The 25,882-nt window shown below is 38.7% G+C and overlaps 1 protein-coding gene across 1 annotated transcript in view; it reads right to left on the bottom strand.

Moving 5' to 3' along the window:
• Positions 1–5,467: 5,467 nt before the first annotated feature.
• LOC132815084 (protein argonaute-2) overlaps positions 5,468–25,882 on the bottom strand; it is a 100,206-nt gene continuing 79,791 nt past the window's right edge. The window contains exons 17-19 of the mRNA XM_060823823.1: positions 25,682–25,783; positions 17,532–17,731; positions 5,468–13,404 (exon numbers count right to left, since the gene is read on the bottom strand). Of these exons, the coding sequence (XP_060679806.1) occupies positions 13,296–13,404; positions 17,532–17,731; positions 25,682–25,783 (411 nt within the window). The 3' untranslated portion in view covers positions 5,468–13,295. The remainder of the gene's footprint in view (positions 13,405–17,531; positions 17,732–25,681; positions 25,784–25,882) is intronic.

Here is a 25,882-nt window from a genome sequence, read left to right as displayed (position 1 = left end):
CATATACCCTTTTAAATGTTGCAATTGTACTAGCCTCCACCACTTCCTCTGGCAGCTCATTCCATATATGTACCACTCGCTGTGTGAAAAAGTTGCCCCTTAGGTCACTTTTATATCTTTTCCCTAAACCTATGTCCTCTAGCCCTGGACTTCCCTACTCCAGGAAAAATACTTTGTCTATTTATCCTATCCATGCCCCTCAATTTTGTAAACCTCTATAAGGTCACCCCTCAGCCTTCGACTCTCCATGAAAAACAGCCACAGCCTATTCAACCTCTCCCTATAGCTCAAATCCTCCAAACCTGGCAACATCCTTGTAAATCTTTTCTGCTTCAAATTACTGCTTACAGCAGGCAGAAATTCAACTACATGCTTCAGAGGCATTGTACTTGTTAAACGTGTGCTGCAAGCAAAACTCCAATACAGGAGAATTCATTAGCAGAAAATCAATAACGTACTTCATAACCAGGAATTCTTACTTCTGAGTAAAAGAGTATTGAACCTCAATCTCATTCGAAAGTTAAGCAGAAGTCAAGAACAGCTGGTAGATGCTTTTACAGGGCTTAATGAGCTCATGCAGAACCATAACAAAAGGCATAATCCCAAGGTCAGTTACAGTGGAATTACAAATGTGTTTCATAGAGACGTACAGCATGGAAACAGACCCTTTCGTCCAATCCGTCCATGCCGACCAGATATCCCAACCTAATCTAGTCCCACCGGCCAGCACCCGGCCCATATCCCTCCAAATCCTTCCTATTCATATACACATCCAAATGCCTCTCAAACGTTGCAATTGTTCCAGCCTCCACCACATCCTCTGGCAGCTCATTCCATACACGTACCACCCTCTGCGTGAAAAAGTTGCCCCTTAGGTCTCTTGTATATCTTTCCCCTCTCACCCTAAACCTATGCCTTCTAGTTCTGGACTCCCTGACCCCAGGGAAAAGACTTTGTCTATTTATCCTATCCATGCCCCTCAATTTTGTAAACTTCTATAAAGTCACCCCTCAGCCTCAGGTGCTCCAGGGAAAACAGCCCCAGTTTGTTCAGCCTCTCCCTGTAGCTCAGACCCTCCAACCCTGGCAACATCCTTGTAAATCTTTTCTGAACCCTTTCAAGTTTCACAACATCCTTCTGATAGGAAGGAGACCAGGATTGCACGCAATATTCCAACAGTGGCCTAAGCAATGTCCTGTACAGCTGCAACATGACCTCCCAACTCCTGTACTCAATATTCTGACCAATAAAGGAAAGCATACCAAATGCCGCCTTCACTATCCCATCTATCTGCAAATCCACTTTCAAGGAGCTATGAACCTGCACTCCAATGTCTCTTTGTTCAGCAAAACTCCTGAGGACCTTACCATTAAGTGTATAAGTCCTGATAATATTTGTCTTATGTTTTGACTTGTTACTGATTATTCTAGTTCTAATATTTGCTGTTTCTTCTATGTATATTTTATACTCTTTTCTGTCATACTTTGATTATCAATCACTTCTGGCCACTCTGCTCCATTGCTATCCTTTCTATTTGATTCTTTAAACCTTTCATTTGACATCAACCCAATTAGTTTAAATTCTATCTACACCCCCAATTATACAATTCGCTAGAGGCTAAGAAGTCTTGCTGAACATTGTGCAATTATCAGCAAACACTCCCATTTCTGACTTTGTGATGAAGTGATCATTCATGAAGCAATGCAAGATTGTTGGTGTCTAGGACATTACCTTGAGCAACTCCTGTAGGAACGTCCTCAAGCTGAGATGATTGACTTCCAAAAATCAAAACCATCTCTTTGTGTTAGGTATAACTGCAAATAGCAAAACAATCCTACCTCACCACCACTCCCCCACCTGCACTGATTCCATTCACTGCAGTTTTACAGCTAAGAGGGATTATTGGTCTGATGCAACATGTGGGTGTGTGTCAAATATGGCCTTGATGTTAAGGACAATCATCTCATCTTATTTCTGGAATGAAACTCTTTTATCCATGTTTGGATCAATGTAATGACATCTGGGGCAGAATCCAGACTTGGCACTGACCAAGCTATTACTTTAAAGAAGCCACTTGATAACACTATCGACAGCACTTTCCATCACTTTCCCAATGATAGGGAATAGACTGAGAGTCACAATGGATGTGGTTAGCTCTGGAGCACAATTCCTCAGTGCTGGAATGTTGGAACAGTCCATAAGCTTTGTGGTAGCAACCATACATTAATGATGTTACACAGAACAAACTGAACTGGTTGAAGACCAGCATCTGTGAAGCTACGGGAGTTTAGAGGAGGCAGTGATGGATCATCCACTCCTTCTGACTGAAGATTATGTTCCCCATTACTAAGAATGGGGCTATTTGGGGAGCCTTCTCCTCCTGAGTCCATTCCTGTCCATGTTTGATCTCAAGCCATGAGGCTTCATGGAGTCTGGAGTCAAAATTTATTCCACTGCACAACCATCTCTGGTGCATCTCACCTGCTGATGGTACATTACGGCAGTAACGATGTTTGAGATACTGTGTGTAAGATGTAGTTCCATGAGAGGGGTTGCTTTACCAGTCTGTTGGGGCAGCTTAACTCAATTCTAGCAGTCACAAGATGTTAATAAGGTGGCTATGCAGAGTCTACAAAGGTGCGCATGCTGTTGGCATTGCTGGTGTCTTGGTTAATCACTGATATCCTGTTGGTCCTGCTACATTCCCTTTTTTAAGGCTTTGCAGCATTCAGAAACAACTGAGCAGGACTTGGGACAGAGGTTGAATAACCAGGGCCTGTGCCAGGAACTCATCAGGTTTTTGACTGCTGCCCCTGCAACTGAGTAGCCTGCTCAGCCATTTCAGTGAACAGTGAAGAGTCATCCACATTGCCGTGTATTTGGAATTACATGTAGGCCTGACCCAGCGAAGGAAAGCAGCATTTTCTTTCTCAAAAGAACGGTGTAGTAAAAGCCTATTTACTTCACCAATCAACAAATAGTTTTATGATCACTATTAGACTAGTTTTTAATTCCAGATTCATTAAATGAACTCAAATTTTACCACCTACTTACATCCCATGTTCAAACTTATATTCCCAGAGAATTAGCGGGTCTTTGGATTTCAGGCCCAGTGACAATACCACAATATACTGCAAGCTCTCTTCTAATGTGAAGCTGTGCATTATTACTAGGTTACAGAATTGATTTAATCAGCTTTGCTGTAGAAGTTGAAAAACGTTTGTAGTTTTGTGTAATATAGGAACATGGCTGTCTACATCAAAGACATTGCAGATTCCTGTCAACGTTGAGAGCCTACAACTGAGAGACCTTGATACAGCCAACCCTAATCAAGTTGTATCAATAGAAATGAATAAAGCTTTGTGTTTTCTTCATACAGACAACATGTCAACAGTTGTTACATAAAGGGGTTTAAATTAGTCATGTAGTTTGCAGATTAAAGAAGTTAAAAGCACCCTTATAAAGAAGGATGGAAGTTTGTTTTTATTCATTCATGGGATGAGGGCATCGTTGAGGGCAGTTAGAAATCAATCATTGCTGTGTGTCTGGAGTCACATGTAGGCCAGACCAGGTAAGGATGGCAGTTGGCTTTTCAGAAGACAGTGAACCAGATAGATTTTTGATATTTGACAATGGATTCATGATCATCATTAGACTTGGAATTCTTGATTTTATTGTATCCAAATTCCACCATGGCAGGATTCTAACCTGGGTCCCCAGAACATTACCTGGATCTTTCGAGTAACAGTCCAGCGATAATACCACTAGGCCATCACTTCCCCATAAATGTCTCTTGCTGGCACAAGTAAACCTGAGAATGGCCATGAGTTCTTTAGAGATTTGAATCATTCACGTGGGTGTGGATTTAAGCTCAAAGTTAATGTAACTTTGTTTCAAAGATGCCAGTTATGACATGTTGCAATGAAAAGCTGCGGGTGAGAGAGAGTTTCCTTTATTTTGTACATTGGCTCACAGAAGCAGGCAGCCAGTAGTTCAGTTTAGAAACATAGACAGTTGTAACCCATTGAGCCAAAGGAGTAAAAGAGACAATGTTAGCAAGAATTGCACTTTAAGCAGAGAAAATACTATCATTCACTGCACAGCACTGGTGAGGGAGCAGGAGTTCAGTTGAGAGAGGAGACAGGCTGGACAATTTGCCAAGTTTGGAGACAGAAGAAATTTACATAATCTTCAGTGAAAATAAGCAAATAACTTGAAGTCTAAGCCTGAGCTGCAAACAGCACAGTTGTTAGGCTTTTAAAAAAAAAAGTTGAAGGATTGCTTAACCAAAAGCTGTTGTAAGGATCCCCATGAAATACCATAGTTCAGTTAACCAGAACATGGAAGAGAAATTAAAGTGAATTTTTGGGCTGAATCAAAAGTTCTCATTCAAATATACAATTTTTTTGCTGGAATCTACAGAACAGATACAGGATGTTTCCTTCGTTTTTGGTGTCAAGAACCGCACAGTCTCAAGACTAAGGAACAGGCCACTTAGAGTGAGAAAAAGTCTTTATTTGAAGCATGATACATCTTTGAAATTGGCTGTCCCAGGAGTCTTGAGAAGGTCAATTGTTGAGTACATTCAAGACTGAGATAACTAGATTTCTACATTTTTTCAAAAAAAAATCAAGGATAGTGCAGAAAATGGTGTTGAGCTAAATCAGCCATGATCTCACTGGTTGGTAGAGCAGGCTTCAGATGATGGATGGCTTCCTGTTATTTAAGGGAGGGCTGTTTTCTTGGAGAAGGTTGAGAAGTTTGACTGAGGCATTCAAAATCATGAATAGTCTGGTCAGAGTAAGGTAAAAACCTGTTCCTGTTGGTCGAATGATCTTTAATGAGAAGGCAAATATTTAAAGTAACTGCCAAAGCAAATTAGAGACAAGAGGAGAAACATGTTTCATGCAGTGAGTGTTTACAATCAAGGAATTCAAGAGGGAATTAGATTATCTAAACAGAAAGAACATGTATGGCTATGGAGTGAAGATGGAGAAATGGCATTTGGAAAATTATTTATTTAAAGAGCTAGTGCAGATATCATAGGCCAAATGGTGGACTCCTTTTCTGTAGAAATGCTGATTTAAACACTTTAAAACATCATATAACTGCCATTACAAATAGCACAAATTCAGATCATAAACATATGGACTTTCATTTAATGATTTTAAAATTTGTTCATGAAATGTGGATGGCAGTGTTTAGGCTAGCATTTACTGCCCAACCCTAATTGCTCAGAGGACAGTGAAGAGATGGTCACATTGCTGTGGGTCTGGAATACTCTCCCTGAAATGACATTAATGAACAAGATAGGTTTTTATGACAAACAGGAGTTGTATTACTGTCATTAAGCTAACTCTCTAATTTTATTCCAGATTAACAAGTGAAAAATTACTAAATGCAAACATTCAATCGCTGCAGACCGTACCCATCTTCACCAAATTAAAAACTCCATTACAGTACATGGTATGTTTAAAAAAAAGTCATTGTAAAGTCACTATAGTCCCAGAGGACCACAGAGTTGCTCTTCGTAGACTGACATGACTAGTAGTGGTTTAACCAGAGTGTTACTAGGCTCAGGTGAGGGGAGAAGTTGAGAAGAAGGGCCATTCATGATAACCTCAGCAGGAATTAAAACCATGCTGTTGGCTGCATAAGGAATGTTTAAAGGATTTATATTTTAGAACATACAAAAACTAAGGCATAGTACGAGTTAGATAGAAGGACACTTTCAGGAAATGGCAATTTTTTTATTTTACACAAAACTGAGTTTGTAACATGGTGCATGATATGCAGCAGTTTTCTTGGTGAGATTGTATAGTTGCAGTACTTTTGAGTGAGGGCTGGGAAAACAGAAGACAGTATAACTAAAACTAATTTACCACTTGTGGGCAAGTAGTTAAAGATACAGAAGTTTATTTGTTAAGAAAATGATCATACCATACTCCTAGTCAAAAAAAATTGATATCTTAGATTCACAAACTCATATAATGATACTTGTACATCATATTTTGTCAAATGTTTACAGCATAGTTATTCACCTCATTAAAAATATTGACTGAAAAAGGAATGGACAAATTTAACCTACAGGAAGTATTTACACAGCATTAGTAAAACAAACTGCAAGCAATGCAAATCCTCATTGCCACAGGAGTGTAAACTGCTCATTCAAGCGCAAATGGACCACAAACACTAGGTTAGGTAACAAACCTCACTTGTGCTGGTTAAAAATATTTTTAAAACGATTTGCATTCAGGATCAAAACCACCCTAGATTAAAACATGAAAGCATGAAAAAAAATTTACTGGAAGTCCACTTTGTGCCCAATTCTACCAGTGCCCAAAAAAAGGAAATAAGCCAACATCTTAAAATGCAGTAGTTACAGAAGGTAGATGAGTTTGTGCAATTCAAAACAAAAAAAAGCAAAACAAAGAATACTCAAAACTTTATCAATGCAGCATATGTCAGGCTTTTGAGGTACTTGAAAATATTTTAAATCCTCTTTTGTATTAAGGATTTACAAGTAGCATTTTTTCTCTCTTCAAAACCATTGTCCCGATCACCTCGTTTTTCCTGCAAACAGCCGTCATATGGCATAAGTGACTGCTGAGAAAGTGCAACAATACTGATCATTCTATGCAGCATAAATAACGATGCTTTACATTTTCTCAAAATATATTAAGTTTTCAACCTATTTTGTTCATTTAAGCAGTTTACGTACAGTATAGTCATACACTGCTATTTAAGCCTGCCAGCAGATTTTGACATGCAATGGGATGATTACACAAGGCACAAAGAACAAAATAAAGCACTATCATCAACTTTCGAGGAAAACAGAACTGTCTGCCTAACTTTGCACCATTTTAAAATTAATTTTTAAAAACTAGGATGTACGTTTTGAAATGTTCTTTTGGTCTTCATTTTTTTGAACCAGGGAAATATGCCATTTCTTAATTAAAGTTGCAGCAACCAACAAATGTATTGAGGTAGGTCCAGATTCAAGAGCATGGGTCAGGATTGGGAAACAAAAGAAAAATGCAAACAACAGCCAGTTTTTTTTTCCCAGCTGTCAGTGTCTCTTCCTCAAACTTGAAAATATAAATCACTCAATCTACCAGTGGGAAGGTTTGGCTGGGAATGGCCTATGTGGTTTTGAGGCAGAAATAGTAGGTCAAGGTGACCTCAATACAGATGAAAAATCTAAATGTCTTTTGTCTCCTTCTTGTGCAGTATGATAATAACTTATATTAAAGCAGTTTACTAAGCATTAATACAGAAATTTGATCCACATTTCGATGAAAGTAGAGGCCAAAGTAATAAAAGGGAGGCCGAAGTGTACACAATGTTGCACAGCCATCTTGGCACCAAGTTCACTTTCTATTCCCTCACAGAAGTAATAAATCTATGAAATATCACAAATTGTAGTTTTACTTCAAGATTTAAAGTGATCATTTAAACAAATATAACAGTCTGTGAAACATCATTAATTCCTTAAGTGGTCTTACAGTTTGTTTTCCAATGTTTTGGTAGGTTCATTTTCATTGGAGGCAAACAGAAGACAGTTGACACATTTCAGATTATTTCTGAATTTTGGATATTTCCAAAGCACCTTTTCGTTTTTGCATGATAGCTTGATTGAGGATATGTCTTTTGCATTAGTTTTTCTTCTTTAAGTGTACAGTGACATGTTATGGACAATCTGCTTAACATGGTTTGGCTGCTCAAACCTTCTTAAAAAATAGTATTTTCTAAACAAACAGATTGGAGGTTTTAGATGATGACTCTGCTACTACACAATCTGATTTGTCTTGCATCAACATAATAAACTTTAAAGCTTTTAGGAGGAAATGACAGATCAATAACTCAATGCTTAAGCTCACAAACCGAATCAAAACTGGCAGCACGATGGTTCTGAACAGAGCAGAAAGCACAAGATCTAGACCTATCTGCAAGACTACCAGTTTCTCAAATGACAACCAGCAAAAACCCCAATGCAAAATTATTCAACTACAAAGAATAGAAATCACAGCAAGGTCAAAGATGATGTCATCTTATATGTTAACATTAGTAATATAACACAAGGCTGTATACATTCTACATAGTATAGCCTTGGGATCTTCAAGTGGACTTATCCCAGGATCATAAATGGACTCCTCTATTTCTCTACATTTCAGAAAAGATTTGTTGCCATTGCTTCTCAAAATTAAAGTATGCCATTAGGATGATCCCAAATTAGCACTAAATTTTATTTCCACTGAATGTCAGAATAATTTACCTTTTATTTAAAATACGGACATGTTTCTGAAAATTTTCATCTACACTCATTCAGAGAAATGTAAGAATGCATAATTTAAAACATTTAGGAAACACTCATTGATTCGCCAATTGACTTTCGTTTGCAGAGAACGAGTGAATGTATGTTAGTTTTAACAATTTTAAGTTAAACACATTACCAGCTTGACTGACTATATCCCAGTTATCTGCATATTAAAGAAATATTTTACGTCTTGCACCTTCTAAATTTCCTGGGAGCTTTATAGGTCTATAGTCCCCTGTTGCTTTCTCAATGACAACGCATTGACTAATTAAAGTCAACCAATCAACATTCCTTCTTCCTGCAAATTGTGATTGTTTGAAGTAGACATTCTAGCAACTGCCCCGATGACAACACGAAAAGAGGTTCTGACAACCTGCCTCTCCCATCAGCAATATTCAAACTCTGTATTTACTCTATTGGAAAGTAAAGGGTTTGACTATTTTTACTGAAGCATCGTGTAGAACAAACAAGATTGGTCAGATAAATAAAAGTCAGATTTCCAAGTTTATAATTTAGACACTGTCAACTTTTCACTTAGAATTACAGCGACTTCAATATATTAATCTAAAAGTTTAAACCTTTGAAAATACAAAAGAAAGGCCTTTATTGCTAATATCCTTGGGTGTTTTCATTGTTGACAGTGGATTTCGGCTATAGATAAGTTAAATCTTGTGAGATAAGAGTACATTTCCTGGGCATTCACTATTATATATTTCTAGTATATTAGTACGCATTAGTTGGGTGGATAAGACTAGAAAACAAAGCACAAAAATTCTCTTGCAACACATACAAGATGCAGCTTATTTTTAGCACCTCAGCAAACCTTGTGAAAAGTGCGCTATAAGTATGTTTCACACATTGCTTGAAATTACAAATATGTCATGCAGTGGAGCTACTGAAGCTAGAAATTGCAATATATAAAGATATCCTTTACAAAAGCATGGGCATTTTGAGAAAAGATGATTTTTGTTTTGAAGAAAGGCCACGCAGGCTGGATATTGTCCTTCGTATGAAGACTCTCAAAAGAGAGACAGTACATAGTGTTCACAAAGACAGTAACCTCACTAACTTACAGGTGCTTATTTAATATACCTCAGAGGTCACTATGCTTCTTAACTGTCACAGCCAAGAGCTGGCAGGCATCTTACAAGAAAGAAATACAAAAGAAAATTCTGCAGTGAACTGATATCATTTTAACTTTGTCATTAGTTTTTTTTAGTTTACTGGGTTGTTTACATTGAAGTTTACAAAATTATTTACAAGCATTAATATTTCTCAATTATGCACAAGTACATTTACAATAAAAATGCTAATGGTTTTTAAAATTCCCATGGTGAATTCTGCTACATGCTTAAAATACTACACTGTTTTACACTCTAGCTGCTTCTCTACAATTTTTTTTTTAAAAACAGATTACCAGAATAATTATCCCAGTTGAATGTTGGCCACCAATGGCAGTAACTAATAAGGCAGATTTAATCAGCCAATTGCAGCACCAATTATTTCTCAAATGGCAGTGACTGCAATACATTTTCACAAAGAGCTGCTGCTATCCATTGATCACAGCATTTTATTGTTATTCATTGTCTCAGATTTATTGTCGTTATGACTGTCAATGTATAGCACAAGAACAGAGAATATAGGGGCCAGTTCACAGTAGCACCCATAACTTTGAAGCAAGGTGTAAACTTTTTGTAGTGCTGGTTAGAGATTGCTTAATAGCTAAGGACACTTTAATAACCAAATCTGCCCCAAAAAGCAGAACAGAGATACGTATCTAAGGATTGTCCAGTTCTAAATAAACAGCCCAACCTACTCATCCAACTGTAGGCAATGATGAAAAAAATGCAAAAAGAAATAATGATTTATGGCTATGTATAACTATGTATGGCTATGTAATTTGTAAAGCTGCCATAATTTGCTTGTGAATTTATTTTTTAAAACAGATTACAAAATAAGCTGAGTTGGAAGTCACCAAATAAGTGCATTAGTCAATGTGTTAATAAAAAGCAGAACAGATAGAATCACAGAATCACTACAATGTGGAAGCTGGTCATTTGGCCCATTGAGTCCACCAACTCTCCACATAGCATCCCACCCAGACCATCCCCTACCCTATCCCTGTAACCCCACATTTTCCATGGCTAATCCACCCACTTTGCATATCCCTCGACGCTATGGGCAATTTAACATGGCTAATCCACCTGACCTGCACATCTTTGGACTGTGGGAGAAAACTGCAGCACCCAGAGGAAACCCATGCAGACGTGGGGAGAATGTGCAAACTCCACACAAACAGTCACCCACATTCCAGGTGCTGAGAGGCAGCAGTGCCAACTACTGTGCTGCCCATTAGATGGAATGAAACAATTTGAAATACAATGGAACATTGTTATTGAAGATTTTTCAATTAAACTTTTCCTTGAACTCAATCAATAAACAGAGCAGCTCAAATAAGATAAACCTTTGGTTCAGAGCTTCTGTCTGGTCTATAAATTTGAAGCTCAATCATCCACTTAAACACAAAATTAAATGAATGTCAACTACTGCTTCATCAGATTATCATGCTGATTTCAGTATGCTTAGAAGGGATTAAGTTCTAACATCAGCTCACTCTATTCCAATGAAATAATCCCTTATTTCCATGATTAAGCTTTTATAAACATCCTTCCTAATTCTGACATAGTATTTCATCATTGTAAAAGAAGTGCAGTCTTTAAAGCCCTGAGTATTCGTCATGCTGTTACTACTTGCTATATTGTCACTTATTTTAATTGCCAGATTGGTCGCCCTGCATATTTGAAATTACATTGCAATCCACCATGGGGATTTTCATGGACATTAGTACATGTTCTTTGGCCAATGAACTAATTAGCTATATTCAATCTTTCTGAAAAGGATCCCCTCTCCTTTATCAGCCAATTCACACAACTGTTGATTGGCAGGAAACCTAAATAGATATGTCAGTTGAGACTCAGCCTTGAATGTGGGTATCCCAAGTAGGAAAATTGAATGCGTTAGTGTTGTAACTACTGAATGTCACAAAGACATTACTGTACTTGCACAGATTTTTCACAACTATTCAGAGGTCTCATTAGAACTATTTCAGGATTGAAAATTGATACACTTACTGTGTCCTTTGCTACATCCATTCCTCAAACTGTTTTAAAATAAGTAGAAAAGAATTATATGATTCCATAAGAAGCATTAGGAGAACATGTAACTTGCCATTTTTTTTTAGAAGCATAGCTCATTACTTTTTCTGTAGACATTTCATAAATAAAAGATCTTAAAAAAATATTGAAGACTTGTTTGGCAAAATATGCCCATTTTTGTAATGCAATTTGCAACATTACCATCCTTGTATACAAACATACCAAGTAGCCAAATACAGAAACAGTTGAAAACAATTTATCGAACATTTCTGCAATAGACTTACCTATATCTATATCATGTTTATTACTTAACTTCAAACGCAAAAGTTTATCCTGAAGATCTATGTAAAATATGGTTTTTATTCATGGCCACATGTAAGTTGTTAACACTGTAATTTATGCTGGTTGTGCCTTCCAAGAGATTTGAACATTTGAAGGGTTGAGGTATATAAAACTGGATACTTTATACAATGCTTTGAGTCAGAAGTGCATATAGGCCACTGAAAAGATGTTATATATATTCATAAAAAGGTTTGGCTTCAATCTTGGGATGGATTTTAATCCAGGAATTAATTTACATCAATTAGATGACTACCATTACAAAAATGCTTGCCTCGTGGCAAAAATCTAGCACCATCTTTGAACTGCTTTGCCAACATAACAGCGGCATGTCCTCATTCTGTTTTTGCTGCACGAGAATAACCACGAGGTAGTTAAAATTTACTTCATGCTAAAAAGTTTCAATTTCGATAGTTCTTATCTGACTGACTGTACTAACTGAATTCAAATTGATGAAGTGATAGTCATGGTAACCCTTATATTGACATGATGCCAAGCCACAGGAGTGGCTGAACAGACAACCACAGCATAAAAATGTCACTTTTGCATCACTAATGTATCGTCTCGAGATCTGAGAACTAAACAATTGCAGCATCTTACAAAAATATTAAGAGCTCGATATATAAAATAGTAGTGCCCATCTGTTCTTGTTATGTTTTATAGATTGTCTCCAAAGATTAATTGCTTCAAACGCGCACACCAATATTTTCTACTAAACACATCTTAAAAAGAGACTGCATTCCTTCTGTTAATAGTCATAGATGACATCTCAGAACTGAGAAAGTCAAACCGATACAATATATTGCCTGCACAAAAAGGAAAAGCACTAGTTCTTCATAAACTTGCTTTCAGTGTTAAAAGACTTTTTCCCCATACCCACTCAAGATGGCCGTGCTTCACAGTACTGTATTACAGTAGTCTTCACTGAATTCACTGGATAAAACTCCAGATATAATAAAAGGAATGCTGTTGATGTTCAATTCCGAGTTTCAAAATTCTGCCATTTGAAGCCAACAGTCGGGATTACTATGTCTTTAAAGACTCAAACCATCCTTAAAATTCTTCCACAATTTTGCAGTCCTAAACAACCACCATTAAATATGCTGCTGCAGCATATTATAATGTTTCCACCAAATATATATTTTCTTGTTCTACCTACAACAGCCTCCAGTCTAGTTTTAACTAACAAGATTAAGTTGCAGTTATTTAACTTCAATTCGTGACTATATATATCAAGACATCTATTACAAGCCTCCTAATATTCCCTGTTGTTGCTGTTCAAAGAAAGATTTACAGGTGATTTGATTCATACATTAACAGCCAGGTCACATTTTACCTCATAGCTGAAAGAGACCTGCAAGGTACCGCAATGTACACAGCAACAGAAACACATTAACTGCACGTTCGTCACTACACTGCCTGGAAAATGCAGCCGGTCTGGTCTTAGCCCGGCTCTGTTCAGAAATCCCAACTGAGGACACCTGTCAAGCAAAATACATAGTGCGCAGAGTGTCCTGGTGAACCTGTACTGCTTTAGCCAAAGCCTGCTGATCCCGGCCATTGCTCTGGCCAGATGTGTGACTCCCTTCAGCGCTGAAAAGGATAGAAAAGAGCAAGATTAGTTTAACTTGTCATTCTATGCTTTACATAAAATTTACAGCACAGAAATGGGACACTGTTCAAAACTACTCATGCACTAGCCAAATCTGACACCTTACTTCAAACTACATCGAGCACAACCTTGTACTTTTTTTGGCCTTATTTACTTTTCCAGCTTTTCCTCTTAATGCTTCAGTGCTGTTTACTTCAATTGCATGGAGTAAGTTTTGTATTCTAAATGCTGTCTGGGACAAAGAAAATATTCTGAATTCCTTTCAAAATTTTTTAGTAACCATCATTTGATGGTAAGGGAAGGAGGAGAAACTAAAAAGGGTCTTTATACCAACAATCAGGCAAAATAGCTGAGGTTTCTTTACCAAAGACAGAGGTGCAACCCAGGCAATGGTGACATAACAGGGAACTCACAGAAAGATTTAAAATTGACAGGGCAGAAATGTTGGATAGACTATAAAGTTAACAAGGCACCGAGGACTTTGAAGAAAGTGAAAGTGGAATTTGCAGGGACACTGGTCACAATCTTTCAGTCTTCCCTAGACTCAGGAGAGGTGCCATTTGACTTCAGAATCATAAACATTATGGCCTTGTTCAAGAAAGGTTCAAGTACAAGCCCAGCAATTACAGACCAGTTCAATTTCAGTGGTGGGAAGTTGGGTTGATTAGAAAGAACATTGATTTCTAAAAGGGAAATGAAGTGTAATTAACTTGGTGTATTTTGAAGAGGTAATAGAAAGGTTTAATGAGGGCAATGCTGTTGATGTGGTGTATGTAGATTTTCAGACAGCATTTGATACAGTGTCACACAACAGAATTGAGCAAAGTTGCATGTCATTAAATTAATAAATGAGAACCAACTTGGATAAAAACAAAAACTGGCTGAGTGATAGGAAACATTTTTTTCAGGAAGTAGACTGGTAGAGGATCCGTCAGGGTCGATACTTCGACACATGCTTTTCCTGATTTTTGTTAATGATCTGGATCTTGATGTTTCAGGGCAACTTCAAAGTTCACAGATGACATAAAACTAGTAAGTGAAAACTGTGAAGAGGACTGTGTAAACTGTAGAAGGACACAGACGAGTTGGTGGATTAGGCAGACACATGGCAGATGGATTTCAATGCAGTAAAGTGTGAAGTGTTTTTTGGTTGGAAGAATATTGAAAGACAATATGACATTAGACATACAATTCTAAGGGTGGGGGTTGGGTTATAGGAGCAGAGGGACTTCGGGTCTACAGATCATTGAGAGCGATTGGACAGGTAAAGAGAGCAGTAAGGAAAGCATGCAATTTACTTGATTTTATAAACACAGGTACAGAGTACAAGAGCAAGGAGAGGATGTTGAACTTGCATAAGATATTCGTTTGACCTCAGCTGGAATACTGTGTCTAGTTCTGCATGCCACATCACAGAAAGGATGTGAATTCATTGGAGGGTTCAGAATAGTTCCAAGGATGAGGACCTTCCGTTATGGAGATACATTGAAGAAACTGAGGCTGTTCTCTTTGAAAGGAAGAAGGCTAAAGGAAATCTGATAGGCAGTTTTCAAAATCACATGGATACAATAGAAAGGGAGAACCTGTTTCCTCTCATAAAAGGAACAAGAACAAAAATAGTAATCTGCAAAAGAAGCAAGGGCAAAGTGAGGGGATAGTTTTTTACTCAGTGAGTAGCTCTATATGGAATATAATCCCATGGAAGCATAGTGTGGACAGATTCAATTGGACACATGAGGACTTTGGATGACTATTTAGATAAAAATAATGTTCAAATGCATTGGGGAAAGACAGGAAACTGGCACTAGGTAATGATGTTTTTAAAGGAGCTGGTGCAGGCACAATGGGCTGTAACATTTGAGATTCTATTATTATATTCATGAGCAAATAATGGATTCCCTCTCACATGGCAAACTTTTTCCTTTACGTCCAGCCTATCAAATTTGTTCATGACCACTGGATAAAAACCTAATCATTTTTTCATTAAAAGTGTAACTAGGAAGTCGTTTCTTACATAATTTTCTGCTCAAATGTTTCAGAATAATGGTATTTGAAACTTTTTTCCTCTCGAGCATAATGTGACAGCATGAAATTTATGACTTACTGTCCAAACAACAAATACAGGTAGACAATCCTTTACCTGAAATCTCCAAGTCCGAAAAGCTCCAAAGTCTAAAGGTTTTTTTGTGAAGTTTTTTTCTCATTAACAAGGTTGTTTGGTGTGCAAACACTTAACCCAAGTCCACATCCACGCGATGCATGTCACTTAGATGCGATGTGTGGGGGCATGCCCAGCACTGGCAGATCTCAATTTTGTTTCAGTAAGTCTGATTTTTGGAAAGACTTAAATATTTTACCATCAAACTGCCACTTATTCTGAAATTTGAAAAATTCTAAATTCCGAAAACCAGCTGGTCCCGAGCATTTCGGATAAAGGATTGTGCACTTGTATTTGAAACAGGAAGGTCAGTCACAAGATCCTCACTGATAAGGCAGGCTACCGAGCTCACGTTAACACATTCACAGTATTTACAGCACAGGAGGCAGATATTCGGCTCAGCTGGTCTATGCCAGTATTCATGTTTCATTCAAAGATCCTCTGATCTCTGCATTTGCTCACCCTATCAGCATTTCTTTCTCTTCCTTTCTCCTTTCTGTATTTACCTAGCTTCTCCTTAAATGAATCTATATGATTCGCCTAAATTAAACTCTATGGTTGGGTTCCACATTCCCATCACTTGCTGGGTGAAGAGGTTTCTAAAAATGGATGATTAGTGTTTTTTTTTTAAATTTGTTGCCCCAAGTGGAAGCAACTACCCTATGCAAACCCCCTTCTAATTCAGAGCGCTTCCAAACCCTGATTCATCCTTCCTGATTGTAGAGAACAGAGGTCCAGTCAGTTCAGTTTCTCCAATGAACATTAAACCTATTGATTCTGGCACCATGTTTATTGAACTACCCTTATTCACGTTTCTGTCTATTGCTTGTTGTGAGACCATGATAATTCACCCAGAAAGATATGATGGGACTTTTCAATCTCTACCGGCAGTCATTTCCATGATGAAAGATCATGGGCCTGAAATGTCAATGTTATTTCTCTGCACATGCTACTAGACTTGCTGAGTATTTTTCAGCATTTTCTGTTTTTATTTCAGTTTTCCAGTACACTCTGCATTTTGCTTTTGTCCAGGTGTCAAATGCTCTGAAGAACCTCTTCAGATCCATCCCAAATTTAATTGTTTAAACCTTTTTTCAAAAATTTGCTCATGAGACAGGGGGTGTGTTGCCCTGGAGAAAATGGTGGCATGTTTCTTAGATCTCCTCAATTCGAGGGACACCCAGCGTCGTTAGGAACAGAGATCCAGGATGGTGACCCAGTGATAGTGGAAGAATAGCGACACAGGTATAAGTCAGAATGGTCGGTGGTTTGGAGGAGAAGTTACAAGTGATGGTCTCGCATCGTCTGCTTTTGAACATGTAGGTGGTAGAGGCCACAAAGCATTGGTGAGTTATTATTGCCCATCATATAGATGGGGAACACAGCAGTGAAGCAAGTGAATGTTGGAAGTGGTGGACAGGGTGCCAACCAAGCGAGCTGCTTTATCCTGTAGCTGCATTCCCGTTGAATAAGTTCACCGTATTGCATCACACTCTGAAGTGTACCTTGTAGATGGGGTGAGTAGGCTTTGGGAGACACAACAGGATTTACTCACTGCAGAATTCATAGCTTCTGATGTGTTTTTGTAGCCAAAAGAATTCATATGGCTGGTCCAATTCAGTTTCTGGTCAATGGTAAGCGCCAGAATATTGACAGCGAGGGAATTAGTGATGGTAATGCCACTGAACGTCAAGGAACAACAATTAGAATCTCTACATCACATGGTCCTAGTTTAATCTGGTGATATTCCAGATTTATCATTTCCACTCATGACACTAATTTATGTGCTCTCTAAAGTAGTTTCTCAGAGATGCTGTCCCAAGGCAAGTACATTAAAGTTTTTCCGGTCTTTTCTTGGAGTTTAGATACTCAACTCTAACAGATCAGCTTCTTGAACACAAAATTCACAGATGAAACAAAACAGTCAAAGTCTCAAAAGTGTTTTCATACCTGTCATGCTCCTTGTCCACCAAATGGTATCTGGCACGGAAAGCTACCAAATGAGCGTAATAGGCTGGAGCTGGGATGGACACTGACCGCGTACATCTGACATACGTGTGACAAAGTTGATATGTGAGGATCTGAAGTTCATCTGCATTGAAGCGATTATCATCCCAAAGAACATGGTAGTGAGATGGTCTGCTTGTCCCCTAGAAAATACAAATTATTAACACTCATTTATAATTATTTTCAATTTCTTTCTTAAATAATGTAGACGTACAATGGTTAGAAAACAATCTGCTGATGCATTATCTTACGTATTATGTTGGAATCCCAACCAGAATATTAGCACCTCTTCTGAAATGTCAAATTTGGGATTCTGATAATGATGTTTTATTAATGTCTTCAAAGGATGAAAATAAAAGCACGAAAGCATGTTTTCGTACACAATCACATGAATCAAACAGCTCTGACAGCTGTATAGCCGTCGATACTTCAGTAGATGGATAAATATTAGGATAAAATTACACATCTCTGACTCTATTTGCAAATTCAAAATAGATTGGATCAAGCCTTTCAGTGACTGGTCCAACCATGCACAAATTTAAAATTTGACAGGTTTGGCAATTGGTTAGATTTCTCTTGTTATCCATTCAAAACTCTCAAAATTCTATTAGAGGACTTTTCAAACTACTTTCATCTTCCAAACTACTTCATGTTTGCACTCTCTGAAACAGAGCATCCTTTAAATCAAATTGCCTGTTCAGGTTGATGTTAAAGATGTAAACATTGTAGAGCAGTCATGATTTGGAGATGCCGGTGTTGGACTGGGGTGTACAAAGTTAAAAATCACACAACACCAAGCTATAGTCCAACAGGTTTAATTGGAAGCACACTAGCTTTCGGAGCATCGCTCCTTCATCAGGTGATTGTGGAGGGCTCGATCGTAACAACTGCATGAATTTATGTAAAACTCTGTTATTGCACTTTTTAGATTAGAATCAATCTAAACATCAGGTCATAGACAGAGAACACAGGGGGCTAACACCTTCAACATATTGTCTAGCTATCACCATTGTTAACAGCTAACCTGAGAATGCAACTTTTTTAAAAAAAGGGTTTTGTGATTTACACATGAAATAAGTGAAACTATCACTGTATTCTAACAGATGAAAGGCTGAACATACAATCAATTTTTCAATGTATAATTTCAGTTACATCACACTGCAAATTTTTGCTATAAATTCTGTGTTACGATCGAGCCCTCCACAATCACCTGATGAAGGAGCGACACTCCGAAAGCTAGCATACTTCCAATTAAACCTGTTGGACTATAACCTGGTGTTGTGTGATTTTTAACATTGTAGAGCAGAGTTTTCTCTTGATGTCTTGACCAACATTTCTGCTCAACAAATGTCACTGAAGAGATTGGTTAGTCATTTATACTTTTAAAACACTGGCTGTCAATCAGCTATTGTACTCAAACTAGCTTGATGCCCTGAAGTCGACAGAGACAAACTGATCTTCTTGATTAATATTTTCTTTGCAATATTACACCACTTAAATGATGCATTGACCCAGAGTCAGTAGCATAAACAGTAATGTCACTGGATTAGTAATCCAGAGGTTGAGGTTAACGCTTGAGGGATCATGTTCAGGGCTCCTCATAGAACTGAAACTAAATAAATAAAATCTGGAATACAAAATTCACTCAGTTACAGCATCCATAAAGCTATGAACAATTGGAATAAAGACTTCTTTGGTTTACCAATCACTTTCAGAGAAAGAAATCTGCCATGATCTACACATGATTCCAGGTCCACAGCATGTGGTTGACCTGTAACTTTCCTCCGAAATGGCCTAGCAAGTCAGTTCAAGAACATTTCAGGATCAGCAAATGCTGGCTATATCCACATCCCATAAAAGTAATGTGACAAAACGGTGTAGTCAAAGCTAGAAATTTAGCTCTTTCAACCCTTTTCATTAAGGAAAATTTGGTCCATTCTGGAGACTTCATATCTTTGCCACAGATTCTATTTCCCTTCCTGCTACTGATGCAGGATGGATCAAACTGTTTAATCATTTTAAAAACAAACATTTTGCATCCACATCCTCCTATTCAATTTCATTGAAGCTTCTAAGCTTCTTTAGAACTTGTGGTAATCATTTCTGGGATTTGGGCTAAAATTAGAAGTAGAGAGATTTTGGACAATTCTATTTCTTTTTTGAAAGAAAGGTTAGAAAACATGTTTAAATTGCTGTTCCAAATTATCAGTTACAAGACAACATGTGACTGCATATGCTTGGGAGAATCCCTATGGTGTTAAAGGATCAGATGTTTATACTGCTGAGTTTCTGACAGGCAAAGTTTTTTTTAGTTTTATGGCAATTTTTTTAGTTTTGACTTTAGAATGGAAGGTTCAAAGTTAGTTCAGAAGCGAACAGTTCTATCCTAACATAGCAGAGTTTCACAGTTCAATTCAGGGGAATCAGTCACCTGAGAAGTGATACCTCGCCTGAAACTTCCAAAACAGGAAAGTTTGAATAAAAATAGAACATAGAATGTTACATCGCAGTACAGGCCCTTTGGCCCCCGATATTGCGCTGACCGGTGAAATTAATCTGATGCTCATTTTACCTACACCATTCCATTATTATCCATATATATGTCCAATGCCCATTTAAATGCCCTTAACACTGGTGGGTCTACTACTGTTGCAGGCAGACCCTACTACTTTGAGTGAAGAAACTACCTCTGATATCTGTCCTAAATCTACCACCCCTCAATTTAAAGCTATGTTCCCTCGTGTCAGCCTTCACCATCCGAGGAAAAAGGCTCTCACTGTCCACCTTATCTAACCCTCTGATTATCTTATACGTCTTGATTAAGTTACCTCTCAACCTTCTTCTTTCCAATGAGAACAGCCTCAATTCCTTCAGCCTTTTCTTTTAAGATCTTCCTTCCATACCAGGCAACATCCCAGTAAATCTCCTCTGAATCCTTTCCAAAGCTTCCACATTCTTCCTATAATGCAGTGACCAGAACTGCATGCAATACTCCAGGTGGTACCTTACCAATGCCTTGTACAGCTGCAACATGACCTCGTGGTTCTGAAATACAATCCCCCTACTAATAAACGCCAACACACCATATGCCTTCTTTACAACCCAATCAACCTGGGTGGCAACTTTCAGGGATTTATGCACCATGACACCAAGATCTCTCTGGTCATACACACTGATAAGAGTTTTACCATTAGCACAGTACTTGGCATTCCTGCTATCTCTCCCGAAGTGAACTACCTCTTACTTTTCCCCATAAAATTCCATTTGCCACTTCTCAGCCCAGCTCTGCATCTTATCTATGTCCCTCTGTAACCCACAACATCCTTTGGCATTATCCACAATTCAGTTACCTTAGTGTCAGCTGCAAATTTACTAACCCATCCTTCTACATCCACCTCTTGATCATTGTGGCACACTACTGGTAACTGAGCTCCAGGATGAACATCAATCACCAGCCTCAGTCTTCTTTCAGCTAGTCAATTTCTGATCCAAACTGCTAAATAACCTTCAATCCTGAAACTTTGTATTTTGTGCAATAGCTTACCATGTGGAATTTTATCAATGCCCTACTGAAGTCCATATACACCCCATCAACCGTCTTACCTTCATCCACCTGTTTTGTCATCTTCTCGAAGAATAGGAAGGGTTTGGAGGGACATGGACGAAGTGCTGGAAGGTGGGACTAGATTGGGTTGGGATATCTGGTTGGCATGGATGGGTTGGACCGAAGAGTCTGTTTCCATGCTGTACATCTCTATGACTCCATAACTCAACAAGGTTAGTGAAGGCACGATCTACCCTTGACAAAACCATGTTGACTATCCCTAATCAAATTATTCCTTTCCAGATGATTATAAATCATATCTCTTATAACCTTTTCCAACACCTTACCCAAAAGTGAAGTAAGGCTCACACGCCTACAATTACCAGAGTTGTCCCGACTCTTCTTCTTAAACAAGGGAACAACATTTGCTATCCTCTAGTTTTCTGGCACTACTTCTGTTGACAATGATGACAAAGATCGAAGCCAAAGGCTCTGCAATCTCCTCCCTGGCTTCCCAGAGAATCAGAGGATAAATCCCACCTGGCTCAGGGGTCTTACCTATTTTCAGAACTTCCAAAATTGCTAAAATCTCCTCTTTGCCAACCTTGATCCCATCTAATCTTGTAGCCTGTATCTCCGTATTCTCACTAACATTGCCCTTTTCCAATTTGTTAAGCACTTCCTCTATGTCCTCAGAGTCCAGATACAACTTTCCACTACCTTTGATTGGCCCTAATCTTACCCTAGTCATACTTTTATTCTTGATATACCTATAAAAGGCCTTAGGGTTTTCCTTGATTCTATACACCAACAACTTCTCATGTCCCTTCCTGGCTCTTCTTAGCTCTCTCTTTAAGATCTTTTCTGGCTAACTTATAACTCTCAAGCTCCCCGAGCCTTCATACCTCATCTTCAGATAAACTTCCTTCTTCCTCTTGACAAGAGCTCCAACGTCTTTAGTGAACCATGGCTCCCTCTCTCGACAACTACCTCCCTGCCTGATAGATATATACTTATCAAGTTCAAGTTCAACCTTAAAATTGTTAGAACTGAGAAAGTTCAGGCCATCACAATGTGAAAGGTTCATTCCAACAGATTGCAAACTAATTGTAAAAACTGTCTCAAAGAGAAACAAACTGAAAAGTATCAGATAAATAAATATTTAAAGCTGCAAAAGAAGTAATATTTCCCTGGCTATTGAGTTTCTATAATAAGGTAGAGCTGGAAACAGGCTGAAAATTTGTATTGATGTTTGTGTTAATGGTTTATTATCTAGCTGCAGTTTTCTCTCCTTTAGTGCAGTAATGTTTTAGATTAGACAATAGACAATAGGTGCAGGAGTAGGCCATTCAGCCCTTCGAGCCTGCACCGCCATTCAATATGATCATGGCTGATCATTCCTAATCAGTATCCGCTTCCTGCCTTATCTCCATAACCCTTGATTCCACTATCTTTGAGAGCTCTATCGAACTCTTTCTTAAATTAATCCAGAGACTGGGCCTCCACTGCCCTCTGGGGCAGAGCATTCCACACAGCCACCACTCTCTGGGTGAAGAAGTTTCTCCTCATCTCTGTCCTAAATGGTCTGCCCCGTATTTTTAAGCTACGTCCTCTGGTTCGGCACTCACCCATCAGCGGAAACATGTTTCCTCCTGCCAGAGTGTCCAATCCTTTCATAATCTTATACGTCTCAATCATATCCCCTCTCAGTCTTCTAAACTCAAGGGTATACAAGCCCAGTCGCTTCAGTCTTTCGGTGTAAGGTAATCCCTCCATTCCAGGAATTGACCTCATGAACCTACGCTGCACTCCCTCAATAGCCAGAATGTCTTTCCTCAAATTTGGCGACCAGAACTGCACACAGTACTCCAGGTGTGGTCTCACCAGGGCCATGTACAGCTGCAGAAGCACCTCTTTGCTTCTATACTCAATCCCTCTTGTTATGAAAGCCAGCATGCTATTAGCCTTCTTCACTACCTGCTGTACCTGCACGCTTGCCTTCATTGACTGGTGTACAAGAACACCCAAATCTCTCTGTACTGCCCCTTTACCTAAATTAATTCCATTTAGGTAGTAATCTGCCTTCCTGTTCTTGCCACCAAAGTGGATAACCATACATTTATCCACATTAAACTGCATCTGCCATGCATCTGCCCAATCTCCTAACTTGTCCAGGTCACCCTGTAATCTCCTAACATCCTCATCACATTTCACCCTGCCACCCAGCTTTGTATCATCAGCAAATTTGCTAATATTATTGCTGATACCATCTTCTATATCATTAACATATATTGTAAAAAGCTGCGGTCCCAGCACGGATCCCTGCGGTACTCCACTGGTCACTGCCTGCCATTCCGAAATGGAGCCATTTATCACTACCCTTTGTTTCCTATCAGCCAACCAATTTTCAATCCAATCTAGTACTTTGCCCCCAATACCATGCGCCCTAAGTTTACTCACTAACCTCCTACGTGGGACTTTATCAAAAGCTTTCTGAAAGTCAAGGTACACTACATCTACTGCATCTCCCTTTTCCATCTTCAGAGTTACATTCTCAAAAAACTCCAGAAGATTGGTCAAGCACGATTTCCCCTTCATAAATCCATGGTGACTCTGTCCTATCCTGTTACTACTATCCAGATGTGCCGTAATCTCATCCTTTATGATAGACTCCAGCATCTTTCCCACTACCGAGGTCAGACTAACTGGTCTAGAATTTCCTGCTTTCTCTCTCCCACCTTTCTTAAAAAGTGGTATAACAGTAGCCACTCTCCAATCCTCAGGTACCGATCCAGAATCTATCGAATTCTGGAAAATCACAATGCATCCACAATTTCCCGAGCCACCTCCTTCAGTACCCTGGGATGTAGACCATCAGGCCCCAGGGACTTATCAACCTTTAGACCTAACAGTCTCTCCAACACCAAATCCTGGCAAATACAGATTCCCTTAAGTTCAGGTCCTTCAGTCACTGTTACCTCAGGGAGATTACTTGTGTCTTCCCCAGTGAACACAGATCTGAAGTACCCATTTAATTCTTCTGCCATTTCTTTGTTCCCTGTAATATATTCCCCTGTTTCTGTCTTCAAGGGCCCAATTTTAGTCCTAACCATTTTTTTGCCTTGCACATACTTGGAAAAGTTTTTACTATCCTCCTTTATATTATTGGCCAGTTTACCTTCGTACCTCATTTTTCCTCTGCGTATTTCCTTCTTAGTAATCCTCTGTTGTTCTTTAAAAGCTTCCCAGTCCTCGGTTTTCCCACTTATCTTAGATACTCTACAATATGGAAACAGGCCCTTTGGCCCAAATCTACACTGACCCTCTGAAGAGTAACCCACTCAGACACATTCCCCTACCCTATATTTACTCCTGACTTATGCATCGAACACGTTGGGCAATTTAGTATGGCCAATTCACCTGGCTTGCATCTTTGGATTGTGGGCGGAAAGCAGAGCACCCGGAGGAAACCCATTCCCCCCCCCCCCCCCCCCCCGAGGCTGGAATTGAACCCGGGTCTCTGGCGCTGTGAGGCAGCAGTGCTAACCACTGAGCCACCCACAATTGTTCTATTGAAAAAGAACATCTGCAGTGTCATGTGATTATGTTTCAGTGAGCAACCACGTAAACTAATTACAAACTTTAAAAATGAGCCAGGTTCCATTCTGGGATCTGACTTGTACAGTAATACACCAGTTGAAATCACATCACACTTAAGGCTTTCTGTACCAGGCTGCACATCACTGTTCACTACCTGTCTTAGACCATTCACTACTGAAACCTTCAGCTATACTGACTTTTCCACGGCTCTTCTGATCAGCCTTCTACTCCACATGCCCTAGCCCTCAATTTATCCAAAAATTCTGTTACCCATATTCTATGGTGTACCAATCACCCATCAATTCTATCCCCATCCTAAATTAACTCTCCCAAAACCTTTAAGCTCCTTCTGATTAAATTCTTTCATGATTCTGCTTCCCCAGACTTATAATTGCATCAATTCAATTTCTTTAAACTTTCGCATATGGTGCATTCGTCACTCCCTTAGTCTAATAAATGGAAGTTATGACAATCCCACATGTCAGTATTCCTTACTTAAACAAGCTCTTTAGCTGCTGTAACCACCATCTACACAATCATCTTGATCAAGCTTGTAAGTCTCAAGCTTGGCTCAGCACTGCTTTTGCACCTTGTTTTCTTTTCAAATTAAAGATGATTGAGAAGTGCAAAATGATTATTATTTCAAAATCTTATTGATGTGGCACTTGGGAACATTCTGGCGTATCCTAATTGATTTCAGAAAAGTAAACAATCAATTACTTGCATAAACACAAAAGAGAAACGTTTCCAGATCAAAATGCAGGTCTACAGACAGAGGAGTGAAGAATTAATGAACTTTAACTATGTTCAGACACAGGCAGCATTTTGGACCACTTAAAGTTTACAGAATATAAGAGGAACTGAGCTAGGAGCATACTCAAATTTGTAGCTAACAAAACTTGGATTGTTGGCTAATTGCCTTTGGGACTTTTGTTTTTTTAAAACCTACCTGAATGCCAGCATGGCTGCACAGGTAAAAGTCAAATTCTGATGGGTGCGTTATTTTTGTATCCACCGTTGTGCCTGCTGGAATATTGCCACTTTTACCAACCTATAAACAAAAAGCAAAACTTGAATGATTAATACAAATCAGCACAGGGTACAATGGAAAAAGCCAAGCCCAATGATAGTTTACAGGGTTGAATTTAAA

This window comes from Hemiscyllium ocellatum, chromosome 4 (genome assembly GCF_020745735.1).
Source record: "Hemiscyllium ocellatum isolate sHemOce1 chromosome 4, sHemOce1.pat.X.cur, whole genome shotgun sequence".
NCBI lineage: Eukaryota > Metazoa > Chordata > Chondrichthyes > Orectolobiformes > Hemiscylliidae > Hemiscyllium > Hemiscyllium ocellatum.
This window is presented reverse-complemented; position numbering and strand designations above follow the sequence as displayed.